We start from the raw sequence: 19591 nt of genomic DNA, 5'->3' as shown, positions 1-19591 counted from the left end.
CCATTTTACGCTTCTTTTGACTCTCTTAGCATTAAATTTTTATCTGGTGCATGAGAAACCATAACAGATTACCAGAATCAGTGACAGCTTCATCTTTAAGGAGGGACATCTACAGACCGGGATTCATTTTCCCTTCTTTATTTGCAATATCATACATTAGGTATAAATGGCAACAAGGATTGCATGGAAAAAGCATGTAATCTGTTAAGACAACGAAGGCAGGGCTAACATACACTGCTACAAAATACAACATTTCACTTGGTTTATTATACGTGTCTTGGATCAATATTAGCATGTAAGAACAGAGATAATGCTTTGGGTTTAATTCAGGACTTTGCTATTTAGAGAGACAGAAAGAGAGCAAAGTAAGGCATTCTGTTGATTTTGTCTTCTAAATGAAAAACTCAACAGATGAAAATAAAATCACACCAAGCAAAAGGACAACACAGCGATGAACTCATCAATCTACACATCAAGAACACAGAGTTATGAAAAAATAGGATAAAACGAGGAGTTCTTGCTCTTCTCTTCAACAAACACAAAACTTAACAGTACTGGAACAAACATGAAACGCTAACTGGGTCATTTCACCTTATTTTTATCATTTGGGTGTGAAAAATAATAAAGAATGAATTAAAACCGATTACAACAGATGGCTACAGAAAGCAGATACGGCACATTTAAAAGATTAGTTCACTCCATTCTGTCACGTAGTCAGGGTTGTCCTTCCAAACCTGTAGATTTGTATGGTCATGATGACAGAATTTACATTTTTGGGTGAACTTTTCCTTTAAGGGACAGCTAAACAAACAAGCAATAATATCAGCAGTTCATTCATTCATTTGTTCGTGATTTCGATCATTAATTCAGCAGCACAGGAATAGAAAGAACAGGGTAAGGCAGATGGATCATCTTACAGCAGAGGAAACTCAAAAGCATGCCGTGTTTTAAAGATGGTCATGCAGCTTTCTTCACAACAGCCAGGGTAGATACACAGAGCAAAAGATGCTTCGATGCCATCTCAAGAGCAGTAACGGCATTCAGTTAACAGGATGGCTACAGGAGATCAATGCACTAAATACTGGATTCAATACTGGCAAACATCTTTGTGGCCGGGTTCAGCGTGGCACCGATACAAAGCAAGGTTTTGGAAAGACCCAAGAAAATAAAGATGGGAGTTTGCATAAGGGATGCTATGGCAGGGTCGAAATCAATAAATCACAGAAAAAATAAGACAGAATTGAGCTGATTGAGCTACAGGTATGATGTCACATTTTCAGATATTAAACAGGCAAGTACATTAGTGCTAGAAGAAAACTGACACCCGTGATCTACAATCTAACCAAGCCAATTATCCCATGTGTGATTTTGATCTAATTCTGAAATTTACTACATACTTCGCATTACTTCTAACAGCCGGAAAAGATGGGAAGAACATACAGAACCACAAACTACGATATCAAGACATTAAAATGATTGTTAAATAAGTGAGAAATATATTTTAGATGTATCGGCCTTGTTCATACTCCATGCTGTAATGAGCTTATAATCTCAATTTTATATTCCACTGATAACAAAACATTCTTCATAAATACACACAAATCTTCTCAAGTGGATTTTCATACCAAAGCATGCAAGCGAAGGCAAGTTATCAGACCATAGTAGGATGAGAGCGCTTTAGAACCAGGGAGTCCATTTAGGTCACACATTACAGCCAAAAGCTAAGGTGTTTTGACAAAGTACAGTTGGAAAATTGAACGGCGAAAGCACATTTGTAAATGATTTCGTTATGCAAAGTACAAGGTCATTTCCATGTCATGTTACAGTGTTTACAACAGTACACACCAATGATAACCATTACACAAATATCTACCTGAATAATAGCACTGTGTAAAGATGTGGTTAATACAAAATTACATATTTAAAAGGGTCAATAATCATAAAACTGGACTATGAAAGTTACTAAAAACATTTAAACCAGCTAATAATTCAACCTCGGTTTTATAGTAAAGGGAGAGTTCACCCAAAAATGAAAAATCTGTCATCATTTACTTATGCTGGTAACCAAACAGTAGATGGTAGCCATTGACTTCCATAGTATGGGAAGAATACAGTGGAAGTCAATGGCTGCCGGCTACTGTTTGCCTGATGACATTTTTCACAATATCTTCTTTCGTGTTTTTGGGTGAACTACCTCTTTAATGCAAACTTATTATAATTTTTTTCCCCTCGCTCTAAATTTCACCATTGTAAAGCAATGAAGTCACATTAAGTTGGTTTTAAAAGGTTCTTATACTGTTTAAATAGCATGTATTATTATAACCGAAATGTTGAAGCAGCAAGGGGAGAAATATGGCGTAACGGTGTTACATTTTACAATCAATTATGCAAATCCATAATGATGTAAAGGTAATTCGGCAGAAATGAGCATTTACTATTCAGTATTTACTTCTATGCAGACGATGAGTTTAAGAACAAAATAATTTGAGCTTGACATAAATGCCAACAATTAAATATTTCTCGCTCTCATAATATCCCTCATTACTCAAACAAACTAAAAAAAAAACACACGCTCACAACATTTTTTTTCATGTTCCCAGGATATTTTCTATTATGGTGGATAAAAGAGGATATTTTAAAAACACTTGGTGAATTAAAGGGATAACGAGGTAATACCTTTATTATTTTGTCATTTTTTATGGGTAAAAAGTATGCATCTGTTTGCAGTAAAATAAAACCATTTATATGCAACAACATAGCATATTAAATAAAACACTTGAAACATGAAACCTTTCACAACATCTCATGAAACCTTTTTACTACAGGACAAACAGAATTGCAAACAAGTTGTTGAACTGGTGTGCCAAGTCATACCTGAAATATGTGCAAATATTAGACTGAGAGATGTTTAGTATTTTATTTAAAACATTTAACGACACTTACAAAGAGAAAACACTGGAGACTCCAAAGAGCGAGTGATTCTGTAAATAGATAAATTGGTGTAGTGCTAAGGGGAAGACAGAAACCCCATTGGCTTTGGCAATTACCTTGGAAATCCTGAATGGGAAGACTCTTAGGAAGCACACAACTCTGTATCTCTTATGGGGCTTTAGATGTGGCTTGAGATAAAACGGCTTCCTAGACTTTTAAAAACTGGTCCGCATCGAGCCAGACAATCGGTTTGTAATGTAAACAGCCCTTCCTAACCAGAGTTTGTCTCAAAAAAACCTCTCTCGATCTATTTTCAATCATTAAGGTAAACTCTTCGACTGGCCTACATTGAAATGATGTGAAAAAGAAATGCAAAATTTTAAAAAAAAAAAAAAAAAGACAGAATGATTGGAGCTAACTGTGGTTTTGGTTTAACATTGTTAGATAAAAGGGTAAAGGCAAGGGCAGAGTTTTGGGGTAGTAGGTAGATTCACATTCATTCCATCTTTTTCCTGTTTTATTCACTATTTATGACGGAAGGATGGACGAATTGAGGGTTGATGAAGGAAAATCCATCAAATTCAGCCTGGTCGATGTTGGCGATGACCAGCTCATCAGGAGGGGTCAGCTGTGGCTGTGTGCGCGTGAAGAACTTGTCAAAGTTCTCTGCCCCTTTTCCACACTATAAAACAAAGAAAGAGGTTGCGAGACAGAATTTATTGCAATACCTACAACCGTGGTGTGTTTGATTTATGCATCACATACAGACAAATCAAAGTCAAAGGTTTTAAATGCGGGCAACAAACATGGCTTAAAGTTACATAGTTTCATCTGCACGTGGTTTGAACTCTAAATAAAGCGGATTTTAAATAATTAATTTGTTTAATCATTAAATCACCAACATTCTTTATCGGAAATATGGACGCTGTTTTATACTTTAGTCCCCGATGTCCAAAGCACAGTTTAACGCTCAGATTATATGCCCTAGTTCCTCTTCATCTGGATGATAAAGCAATTGGCTCTACTAGTTTGAGGAACACAGATGTGGAAGCCGAACACACTGGCAACCGACAGCAGCTTCCGACACGAGCACTTTGCATAAATGTGTTCAAATAAGTGTAAAAGGTAAACTGAAAGGAGAATCTCGATTTGAGTGACAAAACAACATGGTAATCCCAGACTGGCTACTTGACCTTCTCGTTTTCTATTCTTCATGACAGGCTTGTGAGTAGTTCTAAACCTCATAAGCATCTTGACAAATGACCCCAACTACTGTAAGTAGAAGGAACATTAATATCTTTCTTTAACCTCCATACCATGTGTATGAAAAAGCACCAGAAGCACATTTATAATAACCCTATTATTATGACGAATAAATGATTCAAAGCTCCTTATCAATGATATATACATGCGTGGGTTATACGGCGAGCGGGATTTAGACTCTTGGGGCTTTTATAAAATAGTTTTAATACAAAACTAACAGCCAACCTTTTATTATTACCATTTCGCTCAATGTTGAAAAGAAGCCTGTCGATTTATACGAGTTAACAATCATGTAAGATTCCATCGAAGCGATCGAAAAAACAGCGAAAAAGTGACACTATTTCAATAACTAAAAAATAGTGATGATTTGCAACTACTCAATTAAAAAATGAATTGGCATATAAGTGATATCTTTAATCGGCTGACTTCCCAAATGTAACGCACACAAACAAAGACGGTCACAAGAAAGCAGGATATAAATAATACGGAGTTTCCTTTTGTAAAGCTGCCAGATTCCATAAGACATGCAGCTCGAGATGTGCCTTAAAATAGAAGATTTCCCTCCCCCCTTCTCATTGTATGATATCTGAAAGGAGAGATGAATGGTGACTCAAGCACCGAGAGAGATGGTCAAATGTAAATGCCTGTGTCATGCTCTCTTATGAGGCATGATTTTCCCATGAACATGATGAGTGGTGAGAAACCGAGAGGGAACAAGCACGCAGTTCAATTAAAGTTGCAACTGTCACCATCACACAAACGCGGAGACCATAAAAAAAAGGCATTTTTCAGACACAGAGGTCCATGTAGGGCACTTCCTACGTCAGCAGTGGAACTAATGATTGGCTAAATGTTTCAAATGGTAGCCGTGCTGAATTAAGCCTGTTTAACCCCCACCATTAGTGTGAAAGGGACACAGGGTCTGTATCTGGCCTAGTTTTGACCATGAGAGAAAGCTCAGTCCTCAGGGGACATCGCACAACTGTTACAAAAAAAACCCAAACAACAAAAAAAAATATTAAAACTGACAGGTGATGTTCATAACGCACTCGCACTAAAAAAACAGGACATCATAAGAAGCGCACAAATACTCGAGACAAACCCCTCTCTTCTCTTCTGTCTTGTCCCCAGTGATGTGACAGAATGCCCTATTCAATGATATATGTGTGGGAGAGCATGTGTGCTTGTGAAGGGGAAACAACTACAGTATGACCCACTTTAGAAGTCATATATATGTATGTAGACTGCTTTCGCAGCTCATCCCTCTCTCTCGCTCTCTCCCACACACACACACACACAAACACGCACAACCGTACCAAGGACAATCTAAGCTATTTAATATGACAAATGGCTCCATCTCTATCCTTTTAGTATCTTGACAAAATATTCTCACTTCCTCCACAGGCGCTGAAAAAGCAGAAAAGCAACAGCAATTCATAACACGTTTCACCAAAACGAATTATTAGAGCAAATATCAGAAGGCACAGACATTATACAAAGCGATAAGCATTCATCAGGACGGGCAGATGATTATACTTTAATGTCAGAGAGGTTTTCATTTGTGCTGGCTGTGTATTTTTTTGTTTGTTTTTTTTTTTTACATAAAAATTGTTCATCAATAAAGCTACTTAAGCATATACAGTGATGATACTTCAACTTTAGTGTGAAATACTGTCATAATTGTTAGGTGATTGTTACTTTTGGAAGTAAAGATTATGACAGGGCTTGTATTGCCTGTATTATTATAATCAGTACATAAAGATGTTTTTTTGTAGGTCAAGTAGAAAGCTATATTACCGTCAAATCGATTTCTATTATCATATCGTAGTTATAAGTCAAATATACAGGTGCTAATATTCAATCCCATAACACCTAAATCACTGTCACCATTTTTTAAAAAGTGAATTTCTCGTAAAACATTTACTTACCTTTATTTTATCTTAACCTGAATCCCCATTAATACTTTCTTCAGAGCTACTTCTCCATAAAAACTTGCATTCTTAGAGCATTCTTATTCTTATGTATGATCAATACATATGCTGAAAATGAATAGACCGGCATGTATTTCCTTACCACTTTGGGTTTGAATGGAGGCTGTATTTCTCTATTTTCCAGACGTTCCCAGTCAATCCGACGGAAGAAAGCATGTTCCCGAATATCTCTCTCCCCCTCTAGGCTGCAGCCCAGACGCTTTGAAGGGTGTTTTGTCATGAGCTAAGACACAAGATAAAGTCATTAGCATCGAAATATATCATGTCATGTATTCTGTTTTCAGTTAACATGCATACGCTCATCTTAAAGTTTCAATCACTTCAAAAAGGAGTACAGAGATTACATGGATATAAGCATTTTCTCAACAATCATTCTAGGTTCAACTGCATATGGTTGTCTGTTATGAAAGTGTAAATGTTCATAGTTTTTTTTTCAGCTTATTCAGTGTAGTTTCTTAACATAACGTCATAGAAGAGATCCTCGAAATGAATATGTCCTCCATGGTCGTAGTAGATCTGAACTACAGAATAGGCCAGAAGGACCACAGTCACACATTCATCAGGAAATCTCAGACTGTAAACTCAACACATAAATCTCAGCAGTCATATTATGGAAATGCTTTTTTTGACTCTCTGAACAGAAATTCTAGACAATGCAAATGTATGCTATAAACTATATCATGTGTTCATGTTCTTTCTTAAAATATTCTTTTATAAATAAGACATTTTGTCCATCATGCAACCCCCCAAAAATCTAATGAAACCACATTGATATTTTGGACAGATGTGTGCTCCACCCAGACTGAATATTATTCACACTTTAGTTTTGGGACCAATTCTCACTTTTAACAAACTATTAACTATGACTTTTGCCTCAATACTTCTAATTTGCTTTATTTGTTTTACTTTGTAATTAAGGTAGTTCAGTTTATTAAATGGTTACGTTTGCACATTTTGCACCCAAGCAAAGTCTCAGAGAACCTAAAACATCACACTAGTGGGGACTTCAGGAGGGACGCCGTTCTGGAAAATGATGGCGCTGGAGACTAAATGGATCCTGAAGGTTTCTCGCCTAATTCTTGACATTAATTCATAACCAGTTAACATGTCTTTTCTTCTCTACCTGTTTTATTTATGAAACTCCTGGCCTTATGAGCATTTTGCTGTCCAATGGTCATTCCTCAACTTTGCTAATTCAATTATTGCATTAGTATTGCTTCCTTCTCATGGGCATTTAATCATTTTTAACTTTCAGTTTGAGTTCAATCTCTTTCTTGCCTCATTTTAAAAGAAAACATGGCTAATAATTCGGAAGACCTGAATATAAGGAGTTTTTGACTTTCAGCCTTTCTGGACAATTACACATCACTTATAGCATTAAACACACGATCCATAGCAGTTATTAAGATTAATGTGGATTGGAATTGGTCAAATGTTCTTGGGAAAAAAATATGACCAGAATTTCCACTTGCATAATAATTCAGAACACAGTGTATAACAGTAACTTAACTCCTAATTAGTGCTTATTAATAGTAAGGTAGCTATTAAGATTAGGTATCGGGTATGATCAAATGATCTAAAATATGATCACTGAGAAAATGTGCTTCATAAGTACTAATAAACAGTCAATATGTTGGTAATATGCATGCTAATGAGCCACTAGCTAATATATCCCTAAAGTAAAGTGTTATCATTTAGGTTTAGGTATGGGCTAGGATTAAGGAATCTAAAATATGACCATGCAGAATAAGACATTAAAATGTGCTTTATGAGTACTAATAAAAAGCCAATACACTAGTAATATCCATTCTAATAAGCAAGTTAAATGTGAGAAATGGTTCTTAAATAAAGCGTTACTGTATATTTAAGAATTTTAGAAACGTTGGCAGTTGCACTCATTTTAAAGGCCTGCTAACCAAAGTAAAAAGTTTTTTCTCTCTTTTTTTTTAATTATTAAATGGTGACTTAAATTTGCCAGCAAAATTGATTTCAGGTAAATTTCTACTTCATTATTCCTCTACAGTTTGGGGCTTTTCTGGGTCAGCCTCTGACAGCCGCTATGTATTCATTAGTAGGTGGCACAGTTTATAAGACACACACACACACACACACACACACACAAAACACCCAGAAATGAAAACTGATGAACTTACACCTCTACCACTGACAGAAAGACAGAGGGTGATAGAGAACATTATAAAAGTGAGTGAGACGCAAATCATCAGCTCGTGTCCTGCTCGCTAATAAAAGTTCTATTTTATTACTGTGGTGTTCATAAAAGTAACTTTTACGTTCAAAAAAAATAAATGTTTATATATTTCTCACGATGATTACAATACCTTAGAAAATGTCTTTTGATTCAGAACAATAATTTTATTTAAACCTTACATGTTAATACAAAAAAAGAGTCAAATTCGTCCAGCTTAAAATCAGACGTTCTAGCAATTTACAAGTGGTTTGACTGAGAAAACGTAACGTTAGTGTCTGGAACTGCTTTATTTCTGGTGTGATGGTTCGTACTGGTTCTTGCAATGGTGTAATGAACACTGAATGCCAGACTAAATTTAAGATATAATACAATATATTCATATTGTAACCTTTCCAAACAGTATGCAGAATATGTTACATTATACAATGCATCTGTAATTTCTATACATGAATCACACTGTCCATGAAAACTAACTATGGCTGAGCCGTCGGATGCCATCACTTTATTTCCCACGCCACTGCCACAGTCCTTTGATTGAGAGGGAGTTAGTTACAAGCATCTAGTTACGAGATGTTCCGCTAATTATATTGAAAGGAAAGTAAGAAATAAAGTCATGTCTTTGTTAGTGATGAAAATATTACATATATTACCACAGTGGTACCACAGTAAAAAGGAAACGGTCTGCCTTCCTCTGCAAGGCTATATAGTTAAGTTCTGGTCTTTAGTTACATTGAAGTTGAGTCTATTAACAACACACTGCATGCACGGCAAACGAAACCTCAACACCGATAAGACTTTTATTAAAAATCAAACTGGGGTTCATGTGTTTATATCTAAATTGGATCAGCTCCTGCGGTGAATTTCTGAGCAGATTCATGTAATATGAGGGATTAAAAGAAGTGATAACAACACAAAAGAGTTTTTTGTCATATACATTTGAGCAACTTTCAATGAATGCAATTTAAGATACACTGATATCAAATGTCACTGCATTTCTGTCATTATCTTGGATTATCTTGGATTCATGGGAACCTGACCTGGTTTTTGGAAAGACTGTATTTTTCTGTGATATATTTTTCAGGTATTAAATGAGCTCCTAAACATTTGCTTTCTCATTTCAGCCAAAACACCACTTCAGAAGAATGCAATGTTTGCAACTCTTAAGTCAAGAAAATATTACAAATGAAAATGTGCCGAAAATAATGTACTGGTGAATTTTGGTTCAACTAGACAGCAATAATGCTCCTGGTTCTCCAGGTACTGGTTCAGTTGGGCTTTACAAGCTGGAACATTGTGTTCTTCGTGTGACAGAACTTACCCCTTTGCAGATTGAAACTGCTTCTTTGGACATGGCTTTAGGGTAGGAGACGTTGTGCTCCATAATAGACTGGAAAAGTTCATCTTCATCCTCACCATCAAATGGAGGCTAAGAAAAGAGAAAAAAAGAACATTCCAAATGAAAATATTACTAAGCATTTATCCTGATATGTATAGCCTCTTGCACAATGTGGCATTAAAGAATTTACCTTAAGCTGACTCTTACAAAAAAGTACAATTGCGGTAGAATAAAATATACCATGAGCCAAAAAAAAAGATCATCATGTTTGGACAAAGTGATAATACCTCAGTATTGTTTAAAGGATCTAAAGAACAATTGTAATACTATGAAAGTGTCTCTTAGTATATAATGAAGTACCACGGTGTTACCATCTTGATAAATCACTGACAGCTGGTACTGATTTTCAATTTATGAGTACAGCAGCTGGTGTCAATATTATATGTTGATCATATTATATTCTGATTAAAAGTATAAAACACACATGATCACTACAAACTAGTAGCTACAGCATATATACTGGCAGAAGGTAACTGTAGGATTTGATGGTTATGCACATCTGTACTCACCTGTCCCGCCAGCATCTCATACAGCAGGACTCCATAAGCCCACCAGTCCACAGAACGTCCATATGGCTGATATGCTATTATCTGAAAAAAGACAGCACAAAGACCCTACTTATTACCACCAACCATCAGCAGACTAGCAACAAAGATATCCGTACTGTTCTAGAATACATTTCTTTCTCATTATCCCTTTCCCATCTGGAATCACACCAAAAATATACTGTATTATACCGTTTTGTGTTCAATAAATCTGTGTAAGGTAAGACATATTGTTCTTAAATAACATTTGTTAAATTGCATGACCCTGGTGCACTGCGTCACCATACTGTGGACTTAGTTTTTCACAGAACCGAATGTAAAACGACCCTAAACAAAACCTAAAATGTTCTTTTATTTAATAAACCAAGCAAGAGTGCAACTGAAGTTCGGCGTGTGGGGTGTAAGAAAACATGACACGCACGCTTTCTTTCTGTGTCGTATATTCCAAAATTTCACACGGCTTATCCAGCACGCAGTTGGCTTTCTTGGCTGATGCAGTTCACAGCACATTCAGCGCGCGTGTGTTTGTATGTGACATCACGCTAACACTATGTGACAGTTCTAGATCATGGCTGCAGCCGCTCAAGGTTTTGTTTGTGGCTCTAGATGTTGAATCTCATATTTAAAAATACTGAGGACCACACACACACACACACACACACACACACACACACACACACACACACATTAAATAAAGTGCATCCCTATACACATCCCCTATACACACAGGCTAATTGAGGTTAGCACTACAAATTTAAACTATTACAGAGAAAAAAAAAATAAACATCCGCTGATATTATCTCTTTAAATTTTGACCAAATGGATTAAGCAAGTGACATAATAAGGGATGGAAAATATTTACACGCTGGTAATTTCTATAACGCTTCATAAGTTCACGTTCTAATGATTTTATCTTATAACATCTAAACCCAGTGCTAAAAACAAGCAGATTTAACTAGTAATAAAAAAACTCCTCATCTTTATTTCTCTCGAATTCATCATATAATACTAATATTTTTTGGCCACACGAGAAAGCGTAATTAGCTTCTTTTGTGGACTCAGTGGGAGGTGGTCACTATGAAAACTGCTGTGTGTTACTGCTGCTCTACCTTTGACACACTTTACACTCAAGTTAACATGCAGCAACGTGCTCCCATATAACACGCATTACCCCTGCATAATATGTAGGTCAGCAAAAGAGACAGAAAGAGAGGGAGTAATGCTCTCAAAAAAAGCGTGGAGGACAAATGTCCACTAATACACACACACACACACACACACACACACGCTTATTTTTGTCATTTTGCAGCCTCAAAAAGCAAAACCGTGTGTGTGCCATATCTGAGTAAACATACATAGGATAGTCTTTTAATGACGCATAAAAAAAGTAAAAAACAAATAGCCGCAGTAAAATACTCACAACTTATTATTTTGATATTTATGATTTCTAGTAAATCTAGTAAAAATGCTGTCACAGATTCTATTCCGTTATACATATAAAGCTGGTAAGAATATAAGAGGAGCACTGCTACACTTACTGATTTGGTTTCTCAAAACGTCACCAGCAATCTAGGTATGGTTACGTGGGAGGGTTTGTTTAGTAAAATATAGATACAGACTGTCAGCAGTTTTTGTGTGAAGAAGTCTGCATTTATAGCATGACTTTTAAAGAACTGCTGTAGGAGACAACTCTGCCACCCACTGTCATGTCACGCCACTACAGCTCGAGTATTTCAGGGAGAAAAAAACACAGAGAGAGAGAGAGAGAGAGAGAGACTGTGAGTGTGTGTCTGAGGATGTCAGAGCAGATAAAGGTGATCAGTATGAAGTGTTGATGTGCCACATATAACCTGCTCTGTAAGAGCTCATGTGTCACTTGTGGAGGCATCCTCATGCTAAGGCCTGCTCTGGGAAGTCAGGTTAAGAGAAAAGGGAGCTTTGGTACAGAGAAATAAGAAGCCCTTATGAAAAAGAAGTTTACTCAAATGTGCTACTTTTTCTGTACTTTTCATTGTTATACGGCAGCAGGGGGCACTATCACTATCTTCTGTACAGAATTTCCAAAACCCAAGTGAATCTAACATGATCTAACATGATCTAACATGATCACCAGACATGAAAACAGCGTCAAAACTGTAACGTTATGGAATAAAATGCTGATTCATGAAGAGGTAAGAGCTTTTTGTTCAAAATGTTGTTTCATTTTTCCTTTTTTTCATATAAATTAACCCACATTCAAGTGTTTATTAAAAAGTTTGAGTTTAGATGATCTTAAGTTTATCTTAAGTTCTAAAGAATAATTTTTAGTTTATTGAGTACAAAAAAAAAAGAGCACTTTATTTACATAATGAAAGTGTACTTTGTTTTTTTAACCTGGGAAATGTATTTTTACCTTGTTATTTCTTTCGATATTTTGTATGTTCAGATATATAAATAATATGTACCAGTTACTATCTAAACAGGGACACATTAGTTTACTTTAAGTCTGTGAACTGAAAGTTGCTGCCATATTTATTTAGTGTAGTGACAAATTTTCAGCTGAAACAGAAAATGTAATTCTAGAGTGGAAGCAAATGTTCATATTTTGATTAAAGATGACCAAAATGTAACATTTTTTCCAGTGGATTAACTTGCAAGGATTAACTGTTCACATTAAGACAAACTTTAAGTTGACTTGAGAAAAGTCTGAGAAGTTGTAAAAGTTCTAAGTTTAATGGTTTGCAGTCTAAAATAGTTTTAAAAGCTTAAAGTTTGATTAGCATGTTTCTAGCATGGTTAGCATGTTACTATTAAAGTATTTGCTGTAGTTTCTAACTTTCATTTCAGAGCACCTCTGAGAAGTGAAATGTCCACAGAAAGTATATATCCTGTGGATTACTTTCTCGTCCAAAAATAGTTAAGAAAGTACTGCCTCATCTGAGAAAACACCACAGGTTCAGGGTCTTCTAAGCACTGCTGCTAGTCACATTTAGACTTAGCATTAGCGATCGGTCTGGGAGGACTGCTACACTGTCCGTCTCTCACCTCTGGAGCAATGTAGTCCGGCGTTCCACAGAATGTACGGGTGGTCACCCCCTCCACGATGTTCTCCTTGCACATACCGAAGTCTGCAATCTTAATGTGACCCTCTGCATCCAGCATGACATTATCTAATTTCAGATCCCTGAAAGTGAGAAAATAACACAACGGTGCATTACTACAGACAGGGGGATTTTTGAGGTTACGTAAAAAAAGAGCTTTGTCTTCCCGTTTCAATATTTTTATATAAAAATACATTTTCTCCACGCATAAGCACAAAAAGGTAGTTCATTTTAGTTCACGTAAAAGCAAGTGCAGTGTTTTTCTTTTTTTCTGAAACAAGGACTCTGTCTCTTTCATTCCTGCTGACGTCAGTTCATCTGTGTGCTCTATTTCCCTAGGCCAATTTAGTCGTTCAAAGAAAAACAAGGCAAATAACTAGGTTTAGCTCCTAAAGAGACGGGATCGAGGGAATTCCTGCTTGAAGCTCGGGCTAAATGAGCGATTTGGTGTTTTATATGTTATTTGAAAGGAGTGATGGCGATATTTGGCACATTTCACAAATAGGTTAATATGATATTCTTTAATGCATTACAGCTGTCTAAGAAAATAAAATAACTGAACATTCAGTTTGAGCAAAAATATACAGTAAAAAAATATAAATAATTTTATTATTATCTAATGTGCACTTTCCTTTAAATCAGATTTCATATGGCATTTTCCTTAATGGGAACTTCAAGAAATAACATTATTTGGGCCCTTTAAGTGGAAAGACAAGTAAGCATAAAAAATATAAAATACAAATAATAAATAAATATACAAAATTGACATTTGGTCTTGTACGGGCTGATTCATTTAGGCAAAATCAGGTTATTTGCAACTCGTTTACTCAGAATGCCATAGATTGTTTGCTATTTATTTATTTTTATTGCTTTAACGTTAATCAGCTGATTATTACCTTATACTTTGAACTGGATCTGAATGTGTAGTACTTTATGTGTGTTCACCTGTATATGACTCCTTTCTTGTGCAAGAACAAAAGCCCAACAGCTATCTCTGCAGCGTAGAACCTGCAACAAGCAGATTAATTTACATAAATTCACCTTAATCTGCAAACAAACAGAAAACGATACACGCTTTGAAGTCCAAACATACATACTGTAGATGTATAAACCCAGTGAGAGAGTGGCTTACACTGCTTGCGGCTCCTTAAATTTGCCCACTTGCTGGATGTGGTACATCAGATCACCACCATTAACATACTCCATCACAAAATACAGACGATCCTATGACAAAAACACATCAAAACTATTTAGACAAACTCGCTGGTCTATAAGGGTGTCTGCAAGGGTAAAACCCTGTTATTAAAAGCTATTGAAATTTAGTTAAAAAATACGTTTAAACTAAAACAATCAAAAACTACATCTACATAGTATCATATACTACAGAATCTGCAGCCTGGGTGAAAAAAAAATGTAATCTCATTTCTAGATTTTTATATTTCTCGACTTATTGTTAACGTTCATTTGATGGATTAACTATACAGCTTATTATAAGCTTTAACATTTTTTGGGACTGTGAATGTTGTTATTAAGGACTTCACTGTGGATTCAAGTCATCTCCAGAGTAGCTCTGCTATTGGCTGTGTCTTTTTTATGTTTCTTTCTCTGTCATAAAAACGGTGGTACTGTCACCATCAGAGGTCACTATTGCCTAAGTAGTTTTTGTTTGCCTTCTTTGGACTCAGGGCTTCTTATATGTTATGCTTTTTATTTGTAAATGGATCCCTTTCATATACCTGTCAATGCATAGGCTTTGTGCATAAAAGATTTTTGGATAAAACGTGAATTAAATGAGAGTATTAAAATGCAATAACCCCTTTATTAAAAAACAATCGTATTATATTCCATAGCATATTCCTTAATAAATATTTTAACTTTAAATAAAAAAAGATTTTATATATACTATGATCATGTTTGTTTTTTATATATATATTCAGTTTTTTAATACTGATGTTATGATTTATGGAAACCAATTTAAATATAAATAAAAACTCCAACAGTAAAAATCTATGTAGTTGCACTAATTTTATTTAGATGCATGCTGCTTTATACTTAAAGTATTATTTATTTTGCTCTCTTTATGTCTTTATGTATTTATAATGATGCAAACATTTGGGTGGGGAAAACCCCTGCAAAAATGCTGCACACAATATGGTACATTTTTAAGTGTTTAATGATTTATCGTTTCTTTTTAAATAGATTAATTCCAAACCATATTTTAAATTCACAAACAAAAAGTATATCTTTTCAATGGCTCTACTTTTTGCAAAAAAAAAAAAAAAACTATTCCAATTGCCATAGAACATAAACTAAAACCAGTGAAGGGTTTTTGTGAATTTTAGTGCTTCTAAGGGAGTCTGAGCGGATGTTTGGTTTGTGAGTGCTATTAGTGGGATTACCGTTTAGCCCACAGCCATAGCGACTGGTTAACAGAGGCTTCTGTCTGTTCCCAAAGTCCCCAGTTATATGTGGCCTGCTACCTTTCTTTTTCTTTTTTTTTTTTTTTTTTGCATTTTTTAAATTTGTACTCAAAAGGTTTATTTCCTCAGATTTTCATTTCTAATAATGGTTGATGCCCTCTAAATTGAGAAATATCTGCCAACCAGTCTAACGGTGTCTGTTATTAGAATATTTTTGTCTGGTAAAGATCTCGTACCAACAGTAGATCATCATGGGTTTGATTACCAGATAACGTAAAATAAATATTTGAGCAATAATGTCTACCAAATGCATAATGTTACTTTAAGGAGGGAGTTCCTCACCACAGTCTGAAAGCAGGAGTGGAGCTGGGTGAGGAATGGAGGTTTGTCTTGCTGAGCCAGAACCCGCTTCTCCACCATGGTGCATTCAACATCATCATCCTGGATGACCACATCCTTCTTCAGGATCTTTATAGCATATAGTTCATCAGAAGACTTCATCTCAGCCAGCATCACCTGAATATGGAGAACAGCAAAAGCTCAAACCGCTAGTTAGGACCATTAGCACACCTAAAATATTATAGTTTCTCTTTACACAAGCTATTTTTATTGGCCGGAAACTCACCTTTCCAAAGCTGCCTTTTCCCAATACTGCCAAGAAATTAAAGTCTGTGAGTTTGACACTATCCAAGCTGCTTGAGGGTAAAGTGGACCCGCTGTCATCCAGGGTGGTGATTTTTTTGGTTGGACCCAATTTGGCTTTCTGCACACAGACATGCAACAGCTGTAAAATCCCATATGCAGTTAAGAGAGAGCTAGAACATGTTTCCTGTCATGAGAATGGACCTCAGTCTGGGTAGATAGAAAAAAAAAAATGGGCAAATGGAAAATTGACAGTGATGGAGATAGATGCAAAAGAAGTCCATTCAACAGTTTGTACACTTTTAATTATATTAAGTCTAAAAGTTGGGAAAAACAACAAAACATTACAATTCCTTGAACAGACTTAATGACTAAGTAATTAAACAATTAAAATAAAATAATAGTAATAATATTGTATCTACCCTGACTAAGGTCCATTGATCTTTTAGAGATGCAGCCCAAAAAAGCATAATCCATTTTGCAGCGTCATCTGCATTTCCTACCAATGTCCTACAACACAATCCATACACAACAAGGCTCATTCTAAATCTGCCTTCTGGATGAATTCTGGGTAGTGCCCATGCAGTTACCCAAGGCAGATAAAATTCTTTCCATCACAGCATGCAGAAGTCAGTCAGCAAGCCAAGACTCTCTGTCGAGCTAGACTGGACGGCCTTGAGCTCAGTACAACAGCAGCACAAAATATATTTTTCACTGAAGAATATATGATTTTGCATAACCTACCTTCCTACAGAATGTACGGAGCCAATAATATATTGAGAACATTTTAAAAAGCTCTTTTTGTACATTGTGCCAACCACTTCCAGTTTGGGGCACAGCTTGGATTGATATGGACGTCATCCAAACAAGAAGCTCTACAAGTCGTAGTTTGATTGTGAAGAAGTTGCTGCCATAATAGTGACATGTCTAACGAGATGGTGAATATGGAAAACATTTATCAAGCCAGTTTGTAACAGCTACGGAGAAACCCTCTGAACTCTGAATCAGCTACAGAATGACAGTGACGAGAAACACCACAGCAAAGCCTGAAGGACTCTATAAGGAATCGCTGAAGTGAAGAGCCTTCTTTAGCCTTAAAGAGCTTTTGAGCACTCCACTCACTGGGTTCCTTGGGGTTTAATGACTCGATTGCTTCTACTGTCCTCAAGTTGCTTTGGATAACAGAATCTACCATATTACAGTGTCTCTACAGTGGGACAGAGCAGGTAAATAAAACCTCAATCTGTTAAACAGAGCCGTCAGAGCAAGGGACGCAAAATACTCTTTTTACTGGATCAAGATGGGGGAAGGTATTAAAGTTGCCAACAAAGATCAAACTCCCTAAAAACAATGTGATAGAGGCTGATCTAACTCCAGCTGAAAATGAGATGAGATGTCTAGCTACTTCATCTAGGAGAACTTTTTTCTCCCATGCTACAGTATGCAATTTAAGACATGGTTACACCCTACAATGAGTCAGCAAACACTGAATGATGAAAAAGGGCTTTTATTAATGCCAACTACGACAGAAAGGTTGCTTTAACACTTTGGTGGTTTTCTCCCACCAGATGGCACTCATCTCTCTTCCATGCACTGTATGTTTAATACTTTTGGTCTATTTTTAACTTACACATTGTATCAACTAAAAGTTATATTGTTTTATATTAAAAAAAAATAGCAAAAACATTAGAAATGAATTTTGCGTAGTATCATAAAATTTTCTCGATAAACGAAACATTCCAAAATAAATGTTGAAAAACATATTGCACTTACTGACCACCGAGGATCATCAGTGTGACCCCAAACTGAAGAGCACCAAAAGGTTTAAGACGTTTTATTTCTCTAATAGTTACCTACGGTCAATATGCAAGTGCATTTTGTATCAAAATTTTGTCTCTGCAGCAAAATTCATTCCCGCATCTATGCATACCTCTATATCAGGAACCTATCGCTGCCCCATGAGAAGACACAAACATCAAGTATTCTCTTCAAAAGGTCTTCACACTCTCACATACTTCAAGAGGAAGCTGGATTAATATAGCGACCATTTAATAAATAATTGATGCAGATAAAACGGGCATATAACCAGCCAGCCAATCAACACACACGTATTTGAACGCTGCTGCTGACACGCACCTGCTCAAGGTCCTCTAAAGTCTGATCCTGAAACCACATGAGAGGGGTAAACAGAGATATACATGCAGACAGGTAACATATGCGTGAAAAGGAAAAGGCAGTATTTATTTACTAATCTTCCCAACCACAGTTTTGGCCACTTATCACCGACAGAGTCTGACTACAGTTGAGAAAGTCTGGGTTATATGGGGCGTCTCACTAGCCAACTTGTATGAACTAACTAGGGTGTTTCTCACCTGCCGACTGTTTTTGATGAAATCTCGCCCTCTTCAGTCGGAGGTCTGTCACACACACTGATTAAAAATGACAGAGGGGCATAATAAGCAGCTGCCTCTGAATCCGATTAACATATAAGTTAAGCTTGTGAAGAAAAAACCCGACAGGAGCATTGCGCGAACATGAACTAACTTAAATCATAAACCTATGAGATACGTATTTATCATAGAAAGAAGATGTTCATGCACATAAAAATAATTGCATTTGAAAAAATCAGCTAGTGAGACGCTGGCAATTAAAATAGCATCGAATAGTTTTTCGGAAATCTATCACCTCAAAAATAATGTTACTATATATTAAATGTTACCGCTTTAAAGGCCGAGGGTACATATAACCAATAAAGCTACAAGCACTTGTATTGCTTTAAACAAAGTGTGATGTGCTGCAAAAGGTAAACTATGGAGCTTCCACTCTGCTTCTCACAACAGATCAATCAATGTAATTCTCAATGAAAGCAGGTTTGATTATGTTAAGCTCCTCTGGCGCAGGATGACATACGATGGTGGGATTTCAAGATCATCTAATTAAAGAGCCCCTATTATGGATTTTTGAAAATTACCTTTCATGCAGTGTGTAAGTAAATGAACACATCCTGCAAATTTCAAATCTGAAAATGCACTATGTATAAAGTTACTGTCTCACAAGAGAAAGGGTTGACTCCGGATCATTGAATCAAGCCGTTTTAAAATGAGTCCTAAGCTG

The 19591-nt window shown here is 36.1% G+C and overlaps 1 protein-coding gene across 2 annotated transcripts in view; it reads right to left on the bottom strand.

Annotated features, from left to right (window-relative positions):
* Positions 1 to 122: 122 nt before the first annotated feature.
* Positions 123 to 19591, bottom strand: part of prkcaa (protein kinase C, alpha, a) — a 79070-nt gene continuing 59601 nt past the window's right edge. Inside the window, exons 9-18 of one of the 2 annotated variants that reach the window (XM_043241830.1) lie at positions 18614 to 18640; positions 16461 to 16598; positions 16178 to 16351; positions 14548 to 14639; positions 14361 to 14423; positions 13360 to 13498; positions 10300 to 10380; positions 9713 to 9820; positions 6268 to 6408; positions 123 to 3613 (exon numbers count right to left, since the gene is read on the bottom strand). In XM_043241830.1, the coding sequence (XP_043097765.1) occupies positions 3449 to 3613; positions 6268 to 6408; positions 9713 to 9820; positions 10300 to 10380; positions 13360 to 13498; positions 14361 to 14423; positions 14548 to 14639; positions 16178 to 16351; positions 16461 to 16598; positions 18614 to 18640 (1128 nt within the window). In that variant the 3' untranslated portion in view covers positions 123 to 3448. The remainder of the gene's footprint in view (positions 3614 to 6267; positions 6409 to 9712; positions 9821 to 10299; positions 10381 to 13359; positions 13499 to 14360; positions 14424 to 14547; positions 14640 to 16177; positions 16352 to 16460; positions 16599 to 18613; positions 18641 to 19591) is intronic. The other variant, XM_043241831.1, reaches the window with a different exon arrangement.

Source organism: Puntigrus tetrazona, chromosome 6 (genome assembly GCF_018831695.1).
Source record: "Puntigrus tetrazona isolate hp1 chromosome 6, ASM1883169v1, whole genome shotgun sequence".
Lineage (NCBI taxonomy): Eukaryota > Metazoa > Chordata > Actinopteri > Cypriniformes > Cyprinidae > Puntigrus > Puntigrus tetrazona.
The sequence above is the reverse complement of the archived record's forward strand: the minus strand, read 5'-3'. Positions and strand labels throughout refer to the sequence as shown.